We start from the raw sequence: 25,294 nt of genomic DNA, 5'->3' as shown, positions 1-25,294 counted from the left end.
CCGCGAAGATAAATTAAACGCCGACGCCTCGGCGTCAACGAAACCGGGCGTCGCGCACGATTCATCATCGGCCGCCGTCCCGTTGAAAATCAAATTCGGTCCGAGTTTCCGCTTTCACTCGGTTTATCGGTCGAACAAGAGTCGCGGATCAATAATTCCGCGTGCGTCCCTTCCCCCCCAGGAAGGGGGAGGGGGGAGGGAAAATTCTCGCGAAGATACGCACAATCGATGCCAATACACCGGTGGGTACGCGAAATAATTCAGGAATGGTTCTTATTTAGCCAGCCGAAAAAAAAAGGGCCGCCACGTCTGCGCCGGCAGGGGGTTAATAATAATCCCACGGCAATCCGGCGTGATCGATGTCCGGCGCCTTTGGTATTTTTGCGCAATTATTGTATTAATACCGCGCCGGAATATCCGACGAAGCCTGATCTCCTCTCGATAAAGGTCAGACCCGGTGACATTACAGTTCCATCGAATTCCGTATTTCCCGCACGGCCGCCGGCGCGAAAAAGCAAATATTCGTGACATTCGAGGAGGCGACGTAATTAAATGCCGCCGTGGAAAAGAAAATATCCGAGAAACTTATGAAGCGCCGACACTCCCGGCTCGCAAACAATTTTATTTTTCCTCCGTTCGCTCAATAGTCAATCTTTACGTGAACGTGAGGGTTGAACGGGGGGGAGGAAGGGGGAGGGATGGATTCTTAACGGGATGGTATCGGATGCTGCGAACTAAACTCAGGCGTGTAGGAACTTAATCTACAGGTCCGAATGTGTAATGTAAGTTACGCGTTGAAGTACGATAAGCGCTTGATCCGGGAGGAATATGTGTCGAACACGGAAATACTTCCGGCGGAAATTGCAAGCGGCGAGCTGTTTACCAGCTTCCGTCTGGTCCAGACGTAGCAGCGTGTCAATAAAGCGCAGATTAAGCGACGTCCCCGTATATATATCGCGCATCAGTTCGTGAGCTCGACGTCTTCGCGTTTAAGTGCACTTCGCCATTAATCTCGCCTTTCGAAGAGATTAAGCGGAGCCACATTTTCCCCCGATGTCCCGTTAAGCTTCGAGTTGTCGAGGCGTATCGAGCTGTCGCTTTTAGGGCTTCGCAGGCAACGTCAGTTATTACGTTAATTAACCTAAATAATGCGCGTGTCGCTCGTGTCCGAGTTTCCTCTCCGTTCTGCGCCGCTAAGACTTTTTTTCCCTACACGTTAACTATATCGGTGAGAACTAATTAGCGCAAGAATAGAATCTTTCAAGGCTTGACTAATACGTACCGGATTTTTGGGAGAGAGAAAAAAAAAGGAAAAAAAAGAAATATTATAAAATATATTAGTCTCAGATTGAGAACGACTTACCGTACCAACAGAAATTATTTCGCGCTAGGAGATACTTTTTGTAACCAAGGCTCCTAAAATAACGCGATGCCGCTGATTCGTGTCTGGCGAGCAGCTGGGCTGCGCTCGGTGACGTTGCGACGAATGTTCGGCATGTTCGATAAGTCGAGAGACTGCGACTCACGGGATGCGCCAGAAAAAGACCCGTGTCTACTCGACGACGATCCCTGCGACCCATGCCCTTCGTCGACGAGCTCTCCGTGCCCTCCCGAGCCGCCGACTTATCACCCGCACGCTGGTAACGCTGGGAATTCCTGAACTTTTCCGATAAATATCGCGATCCGGCCGTGAGTCCCGCGTCGGGGTTTTAGGTGGCTGGGGATTAAAATCGCGAGCGGTGATCTATCGCAACGGGGACCAGTGAAGACGACGACGCATCATTCGGATTTATCATGGAAAAAAACAGAGCTTCAAACTGGTTTTAACTTTCATCGCGCAATTAAAATACATCTATAAAAGTAAAATAATTTAATTTCAAAATTACGCAAATGAATTTCTTCGGAGTCAATACGAAAAAAAAGAGTTATTTAAAAACATTTTACGGAAATTAGAGTCGAGCATAATTAACCGCAATTCAATCTCGAGCTTGCATCATTGCCGTTTTCCGCAAATTGGAATAAAATTTACAACTAATTAGCGGGTAATAACTTATATAGAATCTCTGATTAAACTTGTTTTGCTTCGATATTTCGTGTGCTCGCAAAGAGAGAGAGATGCTTCCTGGATCGAGTAGCATGAATTTAATTGATCGCCAGGACGCACGGCGAGTACAATTTAATTTCGCCGTGGAATTTCCGGCGGGATGCGCTAAATTACGATGCAATCGGCAGATCCGTGCAAGTTCGCGCTTTGGCGCACGCTGTCCCTGTACGTCGCTCTACCTCTGGTCGTGATTATGTCAGCGGTTACTTATATACGTCAACGGGAAAAAGCGAAGGAGCCGAGGGAGCCGTACTTAAATCTCCCGTACATGTGTCGTCGAACTAAGGTTACCGTTTGCCGTAATTAATTATTACATTAATTTACTTACGGTTAATATGAAAGCAAGAAATGAGAATTCCCCCACCTACTTTCTCGTAAGCGAGCACAAACGTTTCTATTCCTGTCATTTATGTACCTCGGCGGTCTATTACGCCTTCGTCGGACTTATTTTCTTAGCGGTTCGGGATTATCGACTAACGAAAACCCACAATTTCAAATGACCTTATTTCAGTTATCTCTCGCTGTAAATTTCATTATACCTTTTCGTCTACGTTTATGTGAAATATGCACGAGAAAGGGTGAAATTAAAATGAACGAAGAGAAGCTTCGCTCTTTTTAATTTTGGGGAGGTAAATAGAGTCTACTCTCCGGCTCTTTTATATATTCCTGGGATGCGTAACGTGAGTTTAATCAGTGGCTCAAAGCGTTAATTTCAGCATTAATTTTTATCTCCCTGAAAACGGCTGTTTAATCGCTTATCGTCTATCGGAGACTTTACGGCCAATCTTTTTTTTTTTTTTTTTTGTTAGAATATATCGTTATTAGTATTTAAAAAGTATTACTTTCTCACAGCCGTTTCCCTGGGGTGATGGAAATCACACATTATTTCATAATCCTTTGAAAAACCCGGTACCGCCGCACGGTTATGAAGTCGAAGATCCGAACGAAGCGTCCAAGAAAATAGGCAATTAGCAGAAGCGTGGGAATGAGACGAGCCTGCCGGTGGCAGATGGAAATAACGGGAGGAAGACGGCGTGTCTGCCGACACGCGGCGGTCGTCTTAATTTTTAATCGGCTTTTGTTGCCCCAGAGACAGAAAGGAAGAGAAAGAAAGAAAGAGAGAGAGAGAGAGAGAGACGAACCGAGGGTGGAGACGAGAAGAGAAAGCTCGGATATGAAATTCTAAAATTTAATTTTCAAGACTCAGTCGCATAAAGAGTGGCTGCAGCTTATTCGTGCGATCCGACGACACTCTATTCAGAAAACAAAAAATTAAAATAAAGTTGTGGAAGCTGCATAAGAGTTTCAATAAAAGAAATGTCTCACAGAGTCGCTCTACTAAAACCGTTCTTGTTAATTAATCGCGTCTCCCGTGCGAGTCGCGACTTTTTGCGCACTTTGCTCATTTCATCTCGCCGGATCTTCAGCGAAGGGCTCGAAAGATGATAATTTCTCGGGATTTTGAAGGGCTCCGTTCTAAGCTCCGAAGGGCGCAGTTCTCCAAGAGGGAGATGTCGGTCGAGGACGCGACTTATGTTAGACGACGGTCTCGAGAGGGTGGGACGTTCCCGAGGCATCTCCGTCGAATTGGAACGACGATGGGTCCCGGAAGGGTTAAGGGTTGACACCGACGGCGGCGGCGGGGTGGGACGCTACGGCGTCGCGACGCCGTTTTCGGTCTCGGCTCCTCGCGGAGCGGCGCAGCCAGTCTCGCGCCTTCTTGGCCGTTCGGGGGCGATCAATAGACCGGGTGGCGGCGGGGGACGGCGGCCATCCGGGCAGTGGCGAGTTAACCACCTCGGCGTCACATTTCTATTATCCGACGACAATCTCCGGTATCACGTCTCTATTATCTGAAAATGATGCCCGGCGAGATCTCGCGCGTATTTCTGCCACGTGGCGGCCGGGGAGGGGGAGGTTTGCTGTCACCGCCGCGACGCCCCCCTAGGGCGCCGCTCCGATCTCTCGCGCCCCCCCTGATAAGGCGGGTGTCATTTGATAGCCGCTGAAGTTGGTCCGAATATGCACGTCCGCGCAGCTCTAGGACTTTTAACAAATCACCCTTGCCCTTTTTTTTTCTTATACAAACATGCAAGCTAAGCCATCGCAACCCTCTTTAACCATCTTAGAGAGACAGAAGAAAACGTCGCGATCGTGAAATTCTTCGCAAACCGTGTTCGGGACCGATTTTCGTGGGAGTCTCTCAAGTTCGGGGCGACGGGATTTTCAGGGCGCGTACGCTTTGTTATATAAAATAACGTTGTTGTTTGCCAACCGCTGTTGAATTTACGGCCCTGTCCGCGGGCTCGTCAGGTCGCAAGCCACGAGCTCCAATTGGTCGACGGCGATTTCGCGGGTTCGAGTCGCGCGTGCGATCGCGCCTCCAATCGAGCCAACCTCCGCCGTTCCACTATCAGCGGTGTCAGTCGGAGCCGACGCGTCGCCGTGCTCGCGTGTACAAGCTCTTTGCTTTGCCACCCTTCCCCTCGGCACCCTTCATCGCGCCCTTACCGTGACATCATTCGAATCACTCGACGTCACCGTTTAACCCTTTACCGGTTCGTGCTCTTCATTTAAAGGAATAGATACCTATGTTCTTGTAAAAAAAAAAGAAGCCACGAATTAATTTATTCTCTGCACATTTATTTAATCTCGTATACATTTTCTTGTAAGAAATAGTGTCGTCAATTGTTAAGAATCACTCGTGCTCAAAGGGATTGTTCATAAGGATTTCGCAGCCTTCTTATTCAACGTTTTATTAACTGCAATATGTAGCATTTTGTTTGTCTATAAAATACGTTTATTTGATTATGAACATTTTAGTCTCACATTTTCATGTATAATATATATTTCGATATAGTATATATTATACATGTGCATAATTTATAACAGTTGTTTGTATCAAATTAATATTATTTTTTTATTTAGTTTAATTATCCAAATAAAATTAGTTTATTAACTGACGTTAAATTATTTTCGCAAGTAGGTAAACTTGATAAGAAATTTTCTGAAAATTGTGAAACCTCGCTCGTTTAAAGACGTTTACGTGAATCGCAACGAGCGCAGGTGAGTTCTGGGATTAAATGAATGATCAATTATTGCGCATTCGGCACGTTCGCAGGGCGAATTCTCAGAGACAGAAACCGAAGTGTCGAAGACGCGTTCTCGCGTTTTTCTCTCCCCGTTTCTTTCCCCCGCGTAAAGCGGAGCTTTAATCGGGACACGGCAGGAAGATGCAAAAACTCGGAAGCATCTTCCGCGGAAACTGCGCCGCACGTCGACGCCGTGAATGGTACATCCGACGTTATCGTCGATATGCACTACTCGCGCGAAATGGAAACCCGCGGCCGCACTACTCGCGACGCGCCAATTAAAGTTTGCAATTTTCCGAGTGGGTGGACATCGATGCACAAAATGCGTGTGTGCTTGCGTTTACGAGGGCAATCGTTATTTCACGAATACGCCGTAAAAGAAAAAGAAAAAATATTTCACGCAAGTTATTAACTGCGACAGATATAAAATTGCGCTGCGAAAAACTTGCAGAGTCTACGTGAATAAAAGTTGCGAGAATTTAATTGTTAATTGTGCAGATGTAAGAATTCGTGTGGTATTACGTACGCGTATTTATTTATTTTTTCTTTTATTAACAAAATCACGCGATTTACTGCCGTGGAAAAAGTTTACATGTAACGCGAGGACATTTAACAATTAATTTTTTCGCAACTGTTGCTCGCGTAATAGTTTCTGAATTTTTATAATACAAGTTTTACATATATTACGGGGTAATTTTATGTCTGTTATAGTTGGAAATTTATGCGAGAACACCTTTTTTTTTTTTTTTTTTTTTTTTTTATGCACGGAGAGGAATTTTGTAAGACAATCTGTGCCGCGTAATTGTCGATTGCTAATTTCGTATGCGGTACGAGATTCAAGAGCGCCGAAGCTGCCTCGTGTATAAATAAACGTTTTACGTAACATATTTTGTTTATCGTTCCCCGGTCCCGCGAGGAGTGCAGACGTTTCGTGTGAATCGCTCGGCCCGGAAGTCGGCGATTATTACGAAATATTATTTTGCCGGGCGAGATTAGTCGACGTGTTAAAAAATGACGCGTTCATTAAAATTGGCCGAGCTGCCTCGGCGCTCACGGTCGCGAAAAAACAGGAATGCATTTGAGAACGCAGTCGAGCTTTTTGCTGGATGCATTTTTCTCGACGATCCAGGGTGTCGCTCGAGATTACTGGAATAACAAGAGCGCTGAAACTGCACGATAATTTATGTAATTACCGGCGCTAATTAACCGTTTTCGCGCTCGAAACGTGCATTAAACGTCGTTACATTATTCACCGGTGCACGTAATTCGCTATTATTTCGTTTGGCTATTAATTATGTGCCAAGGCCAACGCTCACCTGCGTCCGTAATAAACAAATACCAGTTATCGAATTGTAAAGAACCCAATTACGAGCTTGAGCATCGCGTTTCTTTCACTTGGCAGCGAAATTTATCGCTCGCCCTGACTATCATGGGCTATTTTTAACCATGATTAAGCACCGGAACACGGAATATTTCCGGCACAGTAAATATCCGCCGTCGAGAAGGATGCAATATTTACGTATCGTTGAGCTCGAGCGGCAGCCTGCGATGCGATCGATGCGGTTCACGTTCGCCACAAGGCGTAATTAATTTTGTAATCAAGACGGATCCGAAGAGTTTAATTCGATGATGGAAGGATTATATTCTTTATCTATCTTTCCGCTTGCTTTTTCTTACAAAAAAGTTATTGATCTACGAAATATCTATTATGTGCGCTGAAAAAAAAAAAAAAAAAAGAAAAATTACACATTACATTTTACATCAAAACTTCTTTTTTTTTTTATTACGCGGATACTTAAATCGCACATTCGACGATAAAACTCTTACGACTTCTCGTGTAATTTGCAGAAAACCGCACGCTGGCTGTCGTGATCTTTATCAGTTTAATTTTACATGAATTTGTAAATCGCAGTTTACGTGCAATCTTCTTCGCCGCGATGTGCGCAGCAAATCGTAGGGCTCTCGAGTGCTGGGCTATGGCAATCGTAGCTCGGCGCTTTAAATTCAGACCGACCGATAACGCGACACTGATATTTTCTTACTGTTTTAGAGGATTACACTTGACGCAAAATGGAGACGCCACTCGTGATTCTCAGGGAGATGGAGCTTTCGAGGTGTCGCGAAGATGTCGAACGCGGAGACGTCCGATGTCTTTGAAGGGAAGATGCACTTTGCGGAGATGCACGGGTGATACAGGACAGGCTCCAACAAAATGTTGATCAAGGAGTATCGCATACCGTTGCCTCTCTCGGTAGAGGAGTATCGAATCGCTCAGCTGTACATGATAGCGGTAATTATCACGGGTGCAAATTGTCCAAGCGTCGGCCTGAATCGCGGAAAGTGACGATGACACCTGTTTATTTATCGCACGTTAAAGTTGATTTTTTATTCTTTTTTCCTATCGGTTGTAATAAATTACGAATATTAAGTTGAATAAATTATGCACGCTAGATAGTAACGATTTCAACGCAAAAAAGAAAAAGAACTTTGCAAGTCACGTACACCTCGACGCAATCGGCGTTTTTACTCCTAGCGGTTACTTTGCATCCTGTTTTCCTTTTTTTTTTTTATTCGCGTCCTTGCAATATCGCGGCCGCTTTTTTCTTCGATAAAGATAAGGATGAGAGAGTTTTACCGCCGGCGGCGGCGGTTCTTGAGCAATCGATAACCGCTTCGCCCTGACTCGCGCAGAAAAAATCTCGGGAGGAGAGCAAAGGTGCCGGTAGCGGCGTGGAGATAATCGAGAACGAGCCGTACAGCAACGGCCCAGGTGGCAACGGGCAGTACACGCACAAAATCTACCACGTGGGCAGCCACCTGCCGGGATGGTTCAAGAGCCTCCTGCCGAAATCGGCGCTGATCGCCAAGGAGGAGGCCTGGAACGCCTATCCGTACACCAAGACTCGTTACACATGCCCATTCGTGGAGAAGTTCTCCGTCGAGATCGAGACCTACTACTTCCCGGACGACGGCCATCAGGAGAACGTCTTCAAGCTGACCGGCAGCGATTACAGGAACAGGATCGTAGGTAAGGAAAAGCGTTTTATTCAACGCCAATAATTAAGAAACGACGGATCTGCGCGTATCTATTAATCCCCCGCTTGTTTATTTGCCCCAAGACGTGATTGACATCGTCAAGGATCAGCCTTACGGGGGTGACTACGTGAAGGAAGAGGACCCTAAACTGTACGTGTCGGAGAAGACCGGAAGAGGCCCGCTGGAGGACACCTGGCTGGAGGATTATTGGGCCGATGTGGAAGTATACATCTTCCTCGTTTACCTCTTTCTCTTTCTCTCTCTCTTTCTCTCTTTCTATCTTTCTTCTCTGAAATAATTTTTACACCTGTCCGCTTAAGTAGTTTTCACTGTTGATACATTAGCGAATTCTCTCGCTAGGGAAAGCAACAGCCAACGCCGTCGGGCAAGTCACTAATGTGCGCGTACAAGCTATGCCGAGTAGAGTTCCGTTATTGGGGCATGCAAACGAAATTAGAAAAGTTCATACACGACGTAGGTTAGTACCGTTACGTGCTCTTCACCACTTTGCCCTATCCGCCACCCCCTCGCCTTTTAGGTGCCGGGCGCTCTGACATTTCTCTCGCGGAATTGCCGCCGCTCATCAGCCGGGGTTTCATTCCCCCGGTAAGGTCGCTTCCTGGAAGCGCCTTTGAAAAATTCTGAATACAGGCCGCCGCGCACTTTTCTCCGGGGATGAAATAAAATCGCGGAAACTCCCACCTTCTGCCAATTAAGGCTCACGTTTGTCTTCGCGGCGCGCAGAACTAAGGATTCAGGTTGCAAAAACTTCTCGGAAGCTGCGCGCTTCTTCAGAAATAATGAGGACGAGAGGAGAAATTGCTCTTTGTATTTTTATTCTATTATTTATTACGTTGCGCAATCGCGATTCGCCGAAAGACAAACGTAAATCCTGCAATCGATACGTCTTGCGTCTTGTAATTTTGCATTTGCTTTTTGACGAATAACGATACTTCGAGTTTGCTAAATTTGATGCGATGTGATTACTTAATATACAAAAACCCCGGCATCTAAAGGGTTAACCCTTTCGATCACGAATCTCCGTATTGTAAAAAGAAAAAAAGAAAAAAAAGTCTCGCTTATTTCAAATCGTTTTAAATTCAAAACCAGTCGTGAAATCCCTCACTGTTTAAATAAAATAAAATAAATATTTCCTGAACGGTCAGTATAAATTCATTAGAGCTGAATTTTTACTATCAATCTCCAATATTTTAAATTGATTAAAAAAAAATAATATTTTTGTCCCGGCTAAATGAGAGTAAATTTTAAAAGACATCTTCTCGAACTGAAATCGTAATTCTTTATTGTCTGTTTCTCGTTTTGTTCGCGCGGAGTCGTTTGCCGCTGCGGGAGCAGCGTCTCTCCCAAGGGGTCGTGATCGAAAGGGTTAATTTTAACCGGCGCAGCCCCGGTCGGCCGTGTGTGAGACGTATTAGGGTCGCTTGCAGCTCTGCGGAAGACGATGGTGCGGGCGCACAGGCAAGCCTGGGCCTGGCAGGACGAGTGGAACGGCCTGACGATGGAGGACATCCGGGAGATCGAGAGGCAGACGCAGCTGGCGCTGCAGCGGAAGATGGGCCTGGCCGAGAGCTCGGAGGACGAGCTCGAGGACGAGAGCCGGAAGGCGGCAGCCGCGACGACGGCGGGCGCGGCTGCGACGGCGGCTGCCAGCACGGCGTCCGAGGAGTCGGCGATGGCGAAGACGCTTGCCGCCACCCTGGGCAGCATCGAGAAGAACGAGGAAGCGCAGAGCCCGCCGTCCGTCAGGAAGCCGTCCGACATCCCCATCATCAACACGGCGGCCAGCTCCGAGGGTGAGATCACCCCCGGCGACTCGCCGATCGACATCAACGAGATCAAGTAAGTCTGAATCCCTCGCGGAAAAAATAAAATTTATTAATTAATAAGTCATCCGCGGAAAGTCATCCGCGGATCGGGATTTTATTATCGAGCGGTATTAAATTAATTTTTTTTAGAAATTTTATTTCTCTATTATTTCGTGTAATACCGTGGCACGTTTGGATTTAAAGAATGCATCGTTTTCGTTGTTCTCTTATAACGATAAGATAACTATCGGTATCTATGACGTGGCGTGCGGCTTTATTCTCGGCTAATTACGACAAAGGACTGGGTTTTCTAGCTGATAACGAGTGATAACGATTATTATTAACGCCGACTCGGCGTGACAAATTTAATTTATAGTTTAATCGACGCGTTGCTTACCGGACAGAAACTAATACTCATGATTAAACTGACACTTGGGCGGCGAGAATCGAGCTCGTATGTTTTCGGTTAATGACTCGTTAGTGAACTGATTGGATTAAGCGCGAACTGACTTGTAGAAACGCGACCGTCGGCGAGAAAGCAAAAAAGGAGTGGATGAAGAACAGCGTGTCTTTGCACTCGCCGAATACGAACAAGAGCTTCGACATCCAGATCGCGAACTGGAGGATGGAGAGCATCGTTAGGGAATCCGAGTCCGGCAGCGACGACGAGTTCTTCGACTGTCAGGGTAAGATCACCAAAATGCACGGCCATACGTACAGCAGCATGCCAGTGATTAATTTAGAGAAAGCGCATTAACACGATTTCGTAATATGTAAATGAAGGATAGATATTTCTGCCGGATGATAATTCTGCGACACGCTGCTTTTCGTAATAAATCTTGGATAAGTTAACGAAAAATTCTAAAGGCTCATAAATATTGTATCTGATAAATTTGGTAAATTAAACGTTTGTCTTGTAAATTTTAAGCGTTTTACTATTTGAAAGAGTGTGATGATGAAATTATAACAAGGTAAATTTTTGTAATTTATGCGAAAGCGCGTCTCGCAACAATGCATAGATAACTCAAGTAGAATCAACAGCATGTGCTGCGTTTTTATGTGTATCCTCTTTGTTTTTTTATGTCGCACTCCCATACTGCAGCTGGGTTCATTATACCTGTTATACGCAAAGGTAGGACACGTAGAGTGATTAAGTAATAAGCGAGATAAGTTACAAGGTGAGGAAATAAGAAATGAAGGAAAAAAGGGAAAGGGAAATAAGTAACAGATACACACGCTACGATATCTGTGTAGAATTAAAGAATGGGCTTAAAATAGACAGTGTGATAAATCGAGCTGTTGGCACATACAAAATTTGCTTCTTTCAACGTGTCATGTGACTAAGATTAGATTCGAGCATGAGGAAACCGCGGAAAATTCACATGCGGCATGCGGCAGCATGGCTATGTAGCAAAGAAATTCAATGATTTAGTAGCTGACGAGGACTGACTCGTTTCGCATAATTTAGAGTTTCGCATTAATATATTGCATAAAGTATTGCATAAAATATTGCATAAAATATTGCATAAAATATTATTAGGTAGAGTAATAATTAGTTAAAGTGCAACACGTACGAAATGACCTCTATATAATCTAGAATTCGATTAATCTATAATTTATAATTACAACTGAGCTTTTTACCTTTATATACACACATATATATATATAGTCAATTATTACGTAAAAATCGTTATACAATTATTACTGTTTGTGAAATCACGTTCTTGCGATGTTCAAAATTCTATCACGTTTTACATAATTGATTCATACGTTATTACGAGTCCTTTTCGAAGCATATATGATTAATCGTGGAAAAAGCACATTGCATAAGCAGTGTTAACGTTTCTGATTACACAGAGGACTTTGAAGATAGCTCTTCATTAGCTAAATGGAGTTCTTTGGATCTTCTAGCAGAAGGGGAGGATACGGCTATCCGGACACCATCCACGGCGAACGAGCAAGGTTAATATATTAAAAAAAATATTATCTTTGTAACGCGCGAATAATAATTATTGTAATTATTATAAAATTATTATTAGTTTTATGTGTGCACACATGATTTTTTGCTTGGTTTTCAATAACAATGGGAATGCTCTTTCTGCGTTTCAGAAGATACAATATTTTCGCCCTCGTATCTGCAACGTATCACCAACGAACGAAGCAGCAAGAGATTACAGATCACTACGTCAGCTAGCATCGACATGTCGTGTCCAGCGTCCCCGCAGCACTCTCCTACGCATAACCCGTGCAAAATTACGGTTTTAATCATCGTAGTACACGGTGGCAGTGTTTTAGGTAATTAAAGTATAATATAACATAATATAATATAAATATAAAAGTGTTCTTTTACAATCCTTTTCTTTATTACTATTATAAAAAAGAAAAGGATTGATTAAGATATATTACTGTTTTAGACGTGTTTTTTAATTTGAAAAATCTAACGTAATCTAATCATTTTGTTTTTCAGACGCGAATGTCGATTTAACGGCAAAGAAATCGGACATCACGACGTTCCGCGGAGCCTTCGAGTCCGTCATGAGGCAGCATTATCCCAGCATGGTCGGTCATGTGTCACTTAGGTTTGTCGCTTGTCCTTCCATCTGCACCGAAGGCTTGGGAATTTTATCAAGGTACTATCAACTCTTAAATTATATTTGAATATCTGCCCTGACGTTGCTGTAACATTGTAACATTGTGCAGCTTGAGCCCGTACAGCTTCGACGTGTCGCCTTCGTGCATGGACGCTCCGCAAGTGACGCACGACACTATTCCGATCGGTGCGATTCCGCTGCTGGCGAGCTCGAGCTCCGAGTACCAAGACATAGTGTCGCGCGTGGTGATGAGTGCCAATCAAGTGTACCACGAATTCGTTAAAAGTGACGAGGGCAGAGGCTTTAACGGACAGATCTGCTTCGTGGGCGACTCGGTAGGTTCGATCTTGGGCTACGATGCCCTGTGCAGAGCGACGCAGCATTCAAGACACAGTAGCGAAAACAGCATTCTGGAAGGTAGCGGTCAGCAAAGCACCGAGATTAGCGGGAACGAAGACGGTAAGCATTTAGCCGCACCGTCTCCCAGAAGAAGGTCTTCTGGCACGAGGTATGCAATTTTTATTATCTCATTGAATGAATCTCGAAAAAAAGTGTCAAACTTAGACAAACTTAGACGGAGATTAATAATTATTTATTACATTTTATATATTTATTTTATATTATTTAGACATTAGTTTATTATCTATAGAAATGTTGCCTATAATTGTGACAATATTAATTTTTTTTTTCCATTAACGCGTTTACAGTGACAACAAGCTGGACTTTGAAGTGGGTGACTTTTTTACGTTCGGTAGTCCGCTCGCGTTAGTTCTCGCTTACAGGAAGATCGCCGCGTCTAATGACAAGAATAGTTTTATACCTAGGCCGTTAGTCAACCAAGTGTACAATTTGTTTCACCCTACGGATCCTGTAGCCGCGAGATTGGAACCCTTGATCTCAGCGAGGTTCTCATTAATCGCGCCGGTCAATATTGCCCGATATCAAAAGTATCCGCTCGGCAATGGCCAGCCTTATCACTTACGTAAGTATATCGGGCTTGCAAATAAAATTATGTATCTCACAATTAGAAGTTATATTATTTACTCATAAAATTTTGATAAAATTGACAAAGGTTTTTTTAAGCGGATTGTAAACTTGATTTTAGTGGAAACAATCCAGACGAATCCGCAACTGTTTGCTGACGGATTGAATGTTCCCAATCTTCAGTCGCATTTAAGAAGACTATCCGATATATCACTTCAAAGTACAATGTCAGGCATTATCGACAATGTTCCTTTACAGGCAGTGTCTGCCCGTAAGTAGAAATAATTTAATTTATTGCTATTCTTAGATAGAAGCTTACTAAATTTAGAAACTTGTTTGGAAGCTTGACATTCTAAAATAAATGTATGATAGTTCTTTCAAGCAAACATCGATTTGTTAACCGAAATAGTGAATCATACAGCATGATATTAAATAATTTGTAGCTTATTATTTCGTTTTTCATTTCAGTGATGCAAAAATGGTGGGGCACCAAAAGACTAGATTATGCGCTCTATTGTCCAGAGGGTCTCGCTAATTTTCCTACAAACGCCTTGCCACACCTCTTCCATGCTAGTTATTGGGAGTCTTTGGACGTGATCGCGTTTATTTTGAGGCAGTTAGGCAGATTCGACACGCCGTTGCTCGGCAACGAGGAAAAAGATCTCACTTCCTTCCGTCCAGGTCAACCCAGAGAAAAATGGAATAAAAAGCGTACCTCCGTTAAACTTAAGGTACGTTTCTTTTAACTGTCCGTTACTTAAAACAGTTCTTTATTTAAATTAATGCATTTTAGAATGTTGCTGCCAATCACAGAGCGAATGATGTCATCGTGAGGGAAGGTGCACCACAAGTATTAGTCGCTAGATTTATGTACAGTCCTATTGATGTGATAACTTTAGCAGGTATAAATAAAATTTCTTTTTATCAAGACCACCGTTATTACGATAATATTATAACGAAGCAAATCGATGTCACGGTTGAATATAATATTAAATCAAATAATAAATTACTTCTTTACGACAGGTGAGAAAGTTGATATCCATATTATGAAAAATGCACCGGCAGGCGAATGGGCGTATCTCTCTACCGAGGTAACTGACAAGAACGGTAGAATAATTTATAAGATACCAGATGACAAAGCGTTAGGTTATGGACTTTATCCAGTAAAGATGGTTGTAAGGTAATGCATTTTACTCTTTAAAATTTTTAACAGACAGTAATGTAAATTTAATACTTTATGTTAATAAATAAAAATTACTGCGAGTAAAATTAACGTGTACAAGAATAAGTGAGAATATGTAAGAATATAATTAATACAAATTAACCATTCAGTTAACGCAAAGAAAATTAATTTTTTAATACAAATACATGCACATTCGCGTTTTAGGGGAGATCATACGTCTGTAGATTTTTTCATGGCTGTGATACCGCCGAGAACTGAGTGCGTGGTTTTTAGCATAGACGGTTCTTTTGCCGCTAGTAGGTCGGTGAGTGGTAAAGATCCGAAAGTCTGGGCTGGTGCCGTCGATGTTGTAAGGTAACGTATTACGACTTTAAATCAACGTAAGTTCTGCGAATTTACTCTTTTATGTTTAAAATGTGAAAATCTTTAAAAGCAAATTTTAATATTATTTTTGCTTAATATATTTTTAACATACGTCGAACCGTATTATATTTTTTTATCATTTCTCGTAGGCATTGGCAGGAATTGGGTTACCTTATCATTTACATTACCGCGAGACCCGATATGCAACAACAGACAGTAGTTTCCTGGCTGTCGCAGCATAATTTTCCTCACGGTCTCGTCTCATTTGCCGACGGCCTGTCTAGAGATCCGCTCGCCCACAAAGCCGCCTATTTGAATAAACTTGTGAAGGTTGGTGTTGGCTGGAATTATATGATTAGCTGGTAGCTAACAATAGAATTACGTAAATGAATTAAATGTTTAAAGTTAATTTTTTATTCCAAGTTAAAGAAGTTTAATTTTTTTTTCTAATTTAATAGTTTCTTACAGGTGCATCTCTGATAGAATTTTGGTTAAATTACGATTAATTTCTGAATTTCTTTAATTTATACGATTTAATTCAGCCATTAAATTAATAATGATTGATTCGACGCAGGAGCACGGTATGATAATCCACCAGGCGTATGGCAGCGAGAAGGACATTAGCGTGTACACAGCGATAAGCCTGAAACCGAGCCAGATCTTTATCATCGGCAAAGTATCCAAGAAGCATCAAACTATGGCGACAATACTGTACGATGGATACGCTGCTCACTTGAGCGTACTACAAGCGCACGGGGGTTCGCGACCTGCTCAGGGTAACGCGCGCATGGTAATCCCGAGGGGTCAATTTGGCTTGCCTGGACAGAACGCCTCCCTGCGTCGACGAAGGTAAGATCTTCTGGTGACGCATTTTGGGAATAACGTAACGAGAGATTTTCCCACGCTTCGCTAAAGGATCAAATATTTTTTTCTCACCGAATTATGTTGTTACGCTGAAACAATTGTAGCTATGCAACCACTGTGTTCCGGAATCAATTGCACCCGTGACTGTAGATGTTAAGCTCACGATTGAGATTCTTTAATCACTCTCACTTACCGTTAGTCTTATGTCACTTGGCTTTTGACTATAAGTTTTCTTCTTCACGATAGTATAAATATAAAAAGCTTCTTTAAACTATCACTATCTTGAACAGTATTGTGTTGAAAATAACATTGACTTGTGACGAGCGATCTAAGAGGAAAAATCCTATTGGACTGCTCGAGAATGCAAATCTAGTTTGTTAACATTGGTGCAACTGACTTTCGAAGCTGCAAGGGGAAGGTGCAGTCAGCATCTTCACAGAAATGAGTTTATCTTCTTAACCCTCTGTTGCCCAATTGCTTAAAATTGCTTTTAAATGCGATTATTTCGATATATATATATATATTTTTTTTTTTAATTTTTAATTCTACTGACTTAATCTCCCGACAGAGATGCGCTTCAAAAGGTCAACGCGCGAATTTGATTCCATTTGTAATTAAAGTCCATTTAGTTTGACGACAGACGACAATTGCAAACGACGTTAAACTTCGACAGTAACTTCATTCCAACTGGAGATTACTCCTTATCTTTGTACCTTTATTACGGTCAGGCAAGAAAGGGTTGAGACAGGACACCCTACGCGGCGTTCGCGCTCGGGATTGCCATAGCTGCTCGGCTAGCGGCAAAGTGTGTGTGTGTGTCCTTTGCGTGTGTGAAAACGAGCACCGGCTATGTTCCAGTAACGACACAGCGGTGAACTCCCCGGCGCGCAACAGCGTCTACTTAAAGCGGAAAAGCTACCTTACTCACATCTAACACACGCCTATAATCTACGTACAATTTACTTACTCACATTGGTAACTATTTAATAACTACTGCTTAATCGCCGTCATAGGCGCCGGCGGTGCGCGACGACCGTTCTCCAGTTGATTTTTATTATTAACATATTTAATTTCACTTGACGGCTCCATGGCTATAGTATCCTGGAGTTTCCTCGGCTTCTCTGGCTTCGACTGAGATCCTTTCGAGAAATTCGAAATATAAATTGTAAGGTTTTTTTTTTGGCTTTACTTTTTTTTTCTTTTTGGAAAATCTAAATTAGAGAATAAAAACCAGAATCTAAATAAGTGATCCAATTCGGAAATGCGTCGGCGCCTATGTCCTCCGCTTTTCCCCAAGTCTCTATTGCAAATATCGCAGCGCGATTTCTTATTGGTAAAAAGATTAAGCAAGATCGTAGTCTTTCTACGTGAACATTTAACAATCGCGAAAATTAGCTGCAGTTTAAATGTGTTAGGCTATTGTCGCGAGAACAGTTTTGTAATGGACCTCGTTTTTTTTTCTTTTTTTTCTTTTATCAAATCTTTTTATCAGTAACTCGCGCTGCACCGATCTCATCCTCACGCTGTCTAGTCTGTAAAGCGGAGGTCTATCGGCCGAATGTCGCTGACCAGTCTCTTGATTGCAGGTACCTGCTATGAGGATATGTCGCGTTGTCTCAGCGTAGTTAAATATCACTTCTCTGTCTCTATCTCTCACTTGGCGAAAAAAGCTGTTGTCGCCATACTCTACGCTCGAATTCGTTGTTTGCCCTATCGGCTCTAGCGCACAATGTCCAGGATCTGTGTGGTTAATCCGCTCTATGAACGCTCGCTAGATACGCCCGAGAAATAGAGTTGTTTTCGTAATCCTCTCCGAAACGAACCGGTCTCACTTTAGCGACGAAGGTAAACCGCCGTCTCACGTTCCGCTTGAAAACTTGTTAGATGAGTGTTTTGTGTTACAGAATGCTAGATCCACCACCTAGTCCGCTTCGCGTTTTATGTGTCTCTCAGACGACGGGATTCTGACCTGGGGGTTTCGATTCTAATTCAAATTGGTCCGCAAGCTCAGAATTAGTATGACTGGACCCCCGCGAAAAAAAATATGTTTAAAAATATATGTAACACTTACATGTAGATTTAAATATAAATTTTTCCAGGGGGGAGAAACAATTAAAAAAAAAAATTATTATTCTAATTTAATTAATATAAGTAATTATTAAAAAAAAAAAAAATATTTTGTATAATATAATAACTTCTTAAGAGGAGGGCACACGTGAGAGAAATTTTATGGAATGCTTATCGTTTAGTCGACATGGCAAAATCGATTGATAGATTCCGATTAGATTAGACATACAAAATGAGCTGAAAGGACAGTCTCAGATGAATGATTTCCCTGTTGGTAGATCAGGCTGGATCGTGTTGCTTGACGAGACCACAGACCGCACGATTGGAGATGCGATAGTTTTACAAATGACGTTATAAGTGCACGATTATCGTATATGTGAATGTGCAAGTTCTCACGGGTACACCGTGTGCGTTTCAGTAGAAACAAACGCCGCCTCTTTCATCTTATCATACACCCTGCGCGCTAACGATCTCATCACTCTGAGCGGTCCGTTATCACGTATCGTTATCACTGCATTTCCCACTTAGGTGGCGGAACCACAGGACAAATGATGGCATATTTTACCGAGAAACCGGTCTCGAAAAGAAAAAAAAAAGACTAATTAAAATACGAGATCAAAATTCGAACATTTAAGTCTCTTTTTTTTTTTTTTTTCTTGGCGCGCTTGTAAAAATGAATTAATCAACCGATTAGCGAATTTGTTGAAATCGTTTTCCTTTTTTCCGCTTGTCTACTTCTGGTTCTCGTCGTAGTTCTGGCAGCAAACTTGAATGTTAAGACTTGCGTTCGAAGGAGAGGCTGTGTAAAATTACAGCTCCTTATTTTTTATAGTCGCGATTGTCTGCCAGGACTACGCTGTTTTAGGGTCGATTAACAGAAGACTGGACAACGCAGAATCGTTTCGCTTAGTTGAATGTTTAGTGTCACGATTTCCCACGTCGTTCGGGGACGACGAGATTTATATAATCGCCTCACGCTGTCATCCACAGGGCGGACAGGTGTCCTCTGTCTACGCATCTGGTTCATTATCCATTAATGCTTGATGGATCTGTTACGTTACGCTTTTCCAGTCGTACAATATCAGTGTAAAACACACCGCTTTCCCCACTGCGATGTTTTCATTCATCCGCTTTCAATGGAGAATCCATTTCACTCGCAAGCGAGTTAAATTGCGACGCGAAGCACATTATTCAGTACAGGATACGAAATAAATAAAACTGAGATGTATTTAGAGCGTTACGAATAACATTCTTCTTGTAGAAAAAAAAAGAAAAAAAGATTTTGATTAGTTAATGAACTTTTATAATAATTTAATCATTAGTGTTAAATAGAATTTAATTAATTTATATTAATATAATTGAAACGGAACAGAAATGAATAATGTGTGGACGCCAATGAAATTATTAATCGTTTTCAGGCTGAATGTTATGAAGAAGAAATTACTGTGCTTTAATTTCGACGCGATAAGCGAGGAAAGTTGCGTCACTTGCTGCTTCTTGCACATTTTTTGCACAGCACAGAAGCAGATTGCACAATATCGTCTGGAAAAACGATCCAGTCGACACCTTTTATGGCATTGCCGTCATTTTTTGACTTGTACATATTTTTAATTAACTCGTACGATAATTTTCAATCGCTTCTGAATTGGTATTGACCGGTGTTTTACGAGCTATTTATTGTACATATGCTATTTTTTTCGTGTTCACCTAAGGAAGGCTTTTTACTCTTCGAGGTTTGTGAAGAAAGGCTTCCCTCTTCGGGATTTATTTAATTTCTGACGCGTGACTGATAGATTTTAAATAGATGTGCGAATAGTGTCAGGAATGCAATGTACAATGTTTATCGTAGCTACTGCATTTTACGTGCCGTCAGTCGGATCGATTCGAGTGATAGCACGTTAAATGCACAAGCGATAAACTATTTAGTGAGATAACTTTAGGACGTTTAGATTTTTTTTTTCTTTTCCAACACGATGTCAAAGTAAAAGAGTAAAAATTCGTTTAATTTCACCTTTCCCTCTCTCTTTTTTTTTACCAGGAAATAAAAATAAAAATTATTTTCTAATTTAAACAGATCAAAATTTAATTTTTATTTTTAAATGTAATGAAATAATTATGTCTGCGTCGTTTTTATACTTTGACATTTGCAAATTTAATCTAAAAGAAAAACGTATTCCTTAACGGGAAGAATTAATTTCCTAAGCGTTCTACAGTTACCTCGGGAAGAAAATTATGATCGTTCACAGACTTTTTTGATCGGCAGCTCTTTTAGGACGGCGAAGCGTGCGATTTCGCAGCCACCTTTAGGCAAGACGTCCTTCCCTCTGGAGCGATCAACGAGCGTGGGTCCATCTGTCACACCTTCGTCGTCAGCCAACGTTCATCACTCAGCAGCAACGACCGAGAAGCTCTGACGATTCGCGCGCTGCCGCTCGTTCTTCGAGTCGCGGCGGTAACTCGTGAAGAAAGGACACGACTTCCCGGTTTCATTTTCGGCAGTTCTCTCCTTCGTAGATCTAATTATATTTTGTGACGGTGGTCCTGTACACTTTTTACGCCGCGCAATCACGAATCATGACCCACGTCCCACGGATATCTCGCGTTATAGATCTTTTACCGTCTTATCGATGACGTATATAAGTGTTGTTGTCTCGTTTCGTTGTACCTCGTATTGTAAATCTCCCTGATCTATTTTCGCAAATTTATATGTATTTATAGATAAGTATCGTAGACACCCCTCAACCCCTCTCGGTCTTAAATATTCTTCGTTTTCGCACTCAGAGTGCCGATTTCTTTAAAGTCACCTCGTTTCACGTTGTAATGTATGTGTAAGCTCCAAAAGTACAAGCCACGATTTTAAAAATCTTGAGAGAATTGATAATCAAATGAAGAAATTAGCGTGTACATGAATCGTACGAAGATGAGCAGAGTAAGCTCTGTAATCACTTATTGTTAGATATTTTTATATTCAATTTCCAAGGTTGTATTTATTGTGTAATGATTTTTATCATTTTTTTGCACAGTTTAATCGACGTTATATATTATAAATTACAACAGATTTTAGGAAAATTTAGCAGAAATAAGAACATTTACACTTGCTTGTTTCTTTATAAAGCATATTTTCATTAAAACATTAAGACATCAAGATGAGAATAAATGTAAATCTCTAGAAAATTACGCTCATCTACGTACGGCTCGTATGCGATAATTTATTCCTTTGTCAGAACGATTGATAGATTTTTTGTTACATATCTAATATATAAGTCTACGTGTAACTTTTTGATTTTACATTCTGTATTACCTAGACTCCTAGTTTCGTGAATCCTTGTACATATAGCTCGCACTACATAACTTTCGTTACACAAACTAGAGCCACGTCTCACGTATTATTCCAATAAATAAAATTCTGCTTACGTGAAAACGATTCGAGATCTACTTTTTATACGTATACTCTGTGCTATTTTTCCACGTCGCAGTTTACCAGTAATTTTATTCTGTACTCGTGTCTTCGCATTTTCTTTTCTCCCTTTTGACACACAGAAATACGAATTAAAGCGTCAATTTTGTTTAACGGAATAATACGCCGGAAGTGAAAACTTGTTGAAACTGTTACCTGAGTCTCCCCGTTGTTATTCAGGAGAAATAATGTAACGTTATATCTGTGACACTTAGAGGTAATTAGCGTAAGAACTGTTAGCACTCTACTCATTGCCAAATGTTATATAGAGACGTAATACGTAATGCTCTGTAAAGTCTGCGTCAAAGTTCTTTCAGGGCTACTTCCTCGCGTGAGGGATTTATATCGCCGGCAAGGAAGACCGTCGCAAATTTAAAAAGACACGTTCGGTAACGCTAATTCATTTAATTACGAGTGGTGTTACTTGTCACGCGCTATTTTATCCATTTAACTTTGCAGTTTTGTTCGTTCCAAGAAGATCCCACGTTCTACAAATATTATTTACCACACATACTTAGAGTATATATTTGATATTGTTTATACATATATATATATATTGATTGTTAAATTAGCTAACAAATATATACGTGTATAATTTGTACTCGTGAAAATTATACAAGACAATATTAGGGAACGACAGTGCAATTATTTGTAGGCAGAAGCGTGCCGACGAGACAAAATTTAGAAGATGAGAAACTAATTTATTTAAGTCGTTATCTGTACTAAGCGACGCTAATAGACTCGTTTCTCTCCGAATCTTTTTTTTATGGCACGGTACTCTTGAAAATGATTGGGAGAACTATTCGGAACGGTGTGTTTAGTTCGACAAATCTGAGCTGCGTTGTGCTTGCGAGACGAAGCATCTGACGTGCGACGAACGGTGCAAAACTGCTTTCTTTTCATAGTCACGTAAATGCTGGTATCATAGCAGTTAACGATGTAATTATAATTGAGATGTGCAATCGCGTTATTTGTGGATAAATGTTAGTGGACGAAATCACGTTAATATGACTGAACAGATGCTTCGTCGACGAAAACGTGCCAAGGGATGTAGCGCGCTCGAGATGAGACGAATCAATATCAATTTTTTGATATAAAACTCCATTTCCCGATTCTGTCCGCGAATTTTTTCCAGCAAAAATTTTTGCATGCTGCGGCATGTCGTACAGAAATAAAAAAAAGAAAAAAAATGAAAAAGAAGAAATTCGTCTCGGCTCTGAATCGCGCAGATATGATGCGGATAGAAGAGACATAATCAACGGTGTTTCATTACGCTTAATCTGTCACAATCAATGTTAGAAAGTGGTGAAATTTTTCCTATAGGCACGATTCGCTGTACATGGTGTTCCGAGTATTGGAATATTGAAAGTGATTTACGCTGTTTATCTAATTATTAATTAATTATTGATTGATGTAATCGATGACGGATATTTTGTTCGGTTTACGCATAAGTAACAGATTAAAAGTGTAAAGACGTAAGACGTGCATTTGACACAGGTTCGTTATCCTCGGGACACCTTGTAGAACGTAATCGGGCGCGACGTGAAAGGCAACGGAGATTAATTTGTTGCTTCTTGATGATCTGTCGTATTAATCTCCCGAGCCCGCAACACAAGGAAGCATTACGTATTGCTCAAATCGCTGTACTAGCTGTGGTGCTTGCATTACGCAAGCCGAACATTATCATTAATATTGACTGTTTGTATTGTTGTAATATGGCATGAGAATAGTTCTATATTATACAGATGTCTACGTGTATATATACATATATAGTATATATATATACATATATACATATATATACATAAATTATTAAATGAAAAAAATATGTATACACACATACACAAGTTGTAAACTTGGAGATATATATATGTATATATATATCGAGTGCACATATACGTTTGTGCGCGTGTGTGCATGTGTATATGCACAACACGTATATGTGCATTCCCGCGGGGTGTTCGCGGAGTTCTGCGTCGGGAGGAGCTTTCGCTTCCGCTTCGGCTGTTGCGTTTTCTGTGTCAGATATTTATTGACAAAAAATAATCAGTTTTAATCAGATGAGATCAAACGAGAATCGTTTGGAAACGAGAAAGAAAGTTCAAGTGAAATCTTCAGTTTAGGACGCGTTCAAGGGGACTTCTCTCATTCGATAGCTGCCGAGGCTGAGACCGCTTGCTGATAATCAAGATTTATTATTTTAATAACTAGTATTAAGTAATTTTAAAGTAATTAGCGCGTAACCGAGTCGATCGCTTTTACGACTGAGGCTCATCGTTCGCGGGTAGACATGATGTAAAGTTTAACAGTAAGGTTTTTTAATAATCGTTAAATCTCGGTGTAACGGAACTTAGTCAACCGGCTAAAAGGCAATCTAGCAACGCGTAGCTAACTAATCTCGCATTGTTGTTGACGGTCCTATCGAGATGAAGAAAAGAATGTTCTCAGAGAGCTTGTCTGGAAAAGAAGAGAACAAGAGTTAATTGAACTGTGTGCGCAACCTTGCTGGCGCTTAATATTATTTAATAATTTAACTATCTCAAGTGCATTCCTAGAATGTTAAACGCATTTAAATTACTAAAATTTGATTCAATGAAATAATGTGTGTTTAACGTTTTGAGAACATGCCTGAGGTGTTGAAGAACGCTTAAAGGGTAATTGAATATTGAAAACGACCTCCTTTGATACGCACGATTCGGCGGACGCTCCGTGGACCCGTAAAAGCGACTGTAAGAGATATTTTACTTATATACTATACTGGAAACGGACGATCATTATTGTACTGAGCGGTAACGAGAGTTATATTTTTATTAGCGGCGTAAAGTGGCGTATTGTAATAAACTAACCGAGGATAAAAAAAAAATCATTGTTTTGTATTGTACACGCGCTCTCGCTCTAGTGTGTAACAATTGTTTTATATACACGTATATGTATATAATATTGTACGATCACGGTTCGGCTCGGCTTTCTTTTTTCCTCAATCCTGTCCTGTCTCCCTTTCTCTCTCTCTCTTTTTCTTCTCTTTCTTTCGAACCCCATCCCCGAGATCGAACCCCGCAGCCGCAGCGAGACACCTCGTTTCTTTTCCTTTTAGGTAAGGAAGATAATGGAGATGACGCCTAGCGGAGAAAACTGTATTACACTTCCTTCATTGGATATTAATAAATGATAAAACTACGTCTGTTGGCTGGTATTTTCCCTTCGGATCAAGACAACGGAGAGAATTATTTTTAGGTTTTTCAGATCGGGTGCCTGCATCTTTAATATATTTGGTGAGTATATTTGTTTTGAATATATTATAATGGTTTTACAAAAAGAGTAACATATAAATAGCTTTTTTGTACTATATCTACGTTCCATTATTGTCAATGAAGAGAGAATCTGGTGTTAATAAAATTTCTCATTACGTGTCAAACAAGTGGCTTACTGTCTACGAAACAAGCTACTGATATGTCCTACTATCGCATTTTACAATTGTATTTTAAAATATCGTGGTTCTCAGTATTCAACTGAAACTTGTTATACAAACTTTGGTCTTACAATGAGATCTGTAATGTGTGATAAATGCTACAAATATGACGACACGCGTATATATAATAAATATCGCTGAAAGTGGTCTTCTTCGCGTTTTACTATCCGCGCTAAAAAGGAGTTGATTAACATTAACATTATTATATCGTAATATTCTTTGTTTTAATTGTCTTCCTATCATTAGACAGATATCAAA

General features: G+C 41.2%; 1 protein-coding gene across 12 annotated transcripts in view; it reads left to right on the top strand.

Moving 5' to 3' along the window:
- Positions 1 to 24,744, top strand: part of Rdgb (retinal degeneration B) — a 52,594-nt gene extending 27,850 nt beyond the window's left edge. For 2 of the 12 annotated variants that reach the window (XM_070675103.1, XM_070675093.1), the window contains exons 5-24: positions 7,247 to 7,486; positions 7,888 to 8,224; positions 8,316 to 8,455; positions 8,593 to 8,710; positions 9,681 to 10,092; positions 10,575 to 10,744; positions 11,161 to 11,190; positions 11,916 to 12,020; positions 12,168 to 12,353; positions 12,526 to 12,688; positions 12,759 to 13,157; positions 13,357 to 13,631; positions 13,755 to 13,904; positions 14,102 to 14,364; positions 14,427 to 14,535; positions 14,657 to 14,813; positions 15,021 to 15,170; positions 15,329 to 15,509; positions 15,754 to 16,028; positions 20,374 to 24,744. In XM_070675103.1, the coding sequence (XP_070531204.1) occupies positions 7,409 to 7,486; positions 7,888 to 8,224; positions 8,316 to 8,455; positions 8,593 to 8,710; positions 9,681 to 10,092; positions 10,575 to 10,744; positions 11,161 to 11,190; positions 11,916 to 12,020; positions 12,168 to 12,353; positions 12,526 to 12,688; positions 12,759 to 13,157; positions 13,357 to 13,631; positions 13,755 to 13,904; positions 14,102 to 14,364; positions 14,427 to 14,535; positions 14,657 to 14,813; positions 15,021 to 15,170; positions 15,329 to 15,509; positions 15,754 to 16,028; positions 20,374 to 20,524 (3,849 nt within the window). In that variant the 5' untranslated portion in view covers positions 7,247 to 7,408 and the 3' untranslated portion in view covers positions 20,525 to 24,744. Of the gene's footprint in view, positions 1 to 4,195; positions 4,663 to 7,246; positions 7,487 to 7,887; positions 8,225 to 8,315; positions 8,456 to 8,592; positions 8,711 to 9,680; positions 10,093 to 10,574; positions 10,745 to 11,160; positions 11,191 to 11,915; positions 12,021 to 12,167; positions 12,354 to 12,525; positions 12,689 to 12,758; positions 13,158 to 13,356; positions 13,632 to 13,754; positions 13,905 to 14,101; positions 14,365 to 14,426; positions 14,536 to 14,656; positions 14,814 to 15,020; positions 15,171 to 15,328; positions 15,510 to 15,753; positions 16,029 to 16,771; positions 17,019 to 17,629; positions 17,889 to 20,373 lie in introns of those variants that run through there. The other 10 variants (XR_011547760.1, XR_011547761.1, XR_011547762.1 and 7 more) reach the window with 10 other exon arrangements.
- Positions 24,745 to 25,294: the final 550 nt, after the last annotated feature.

This window comes from Cardiocondyla obscurior, linkage group LG01 (genome assembly GCF_019399895.1).
Source record: "Cardiocondyla obscurior isolate alpha-2009 linkage group LG01, Cobs3.1, whole genome shotgun sequence".
NCBI classification, from domain to species: Eukaryota; Metazoa; Arthropoda; class Insecta; order Hymenoptera; family Formicidae; genus Cardiocondyla; species Cardiocondyla obscurior.
Note: the sequence above shows the minus strand (reverse complement) of the source record. Positions and strands in the feature narration are given on the sequence as shown.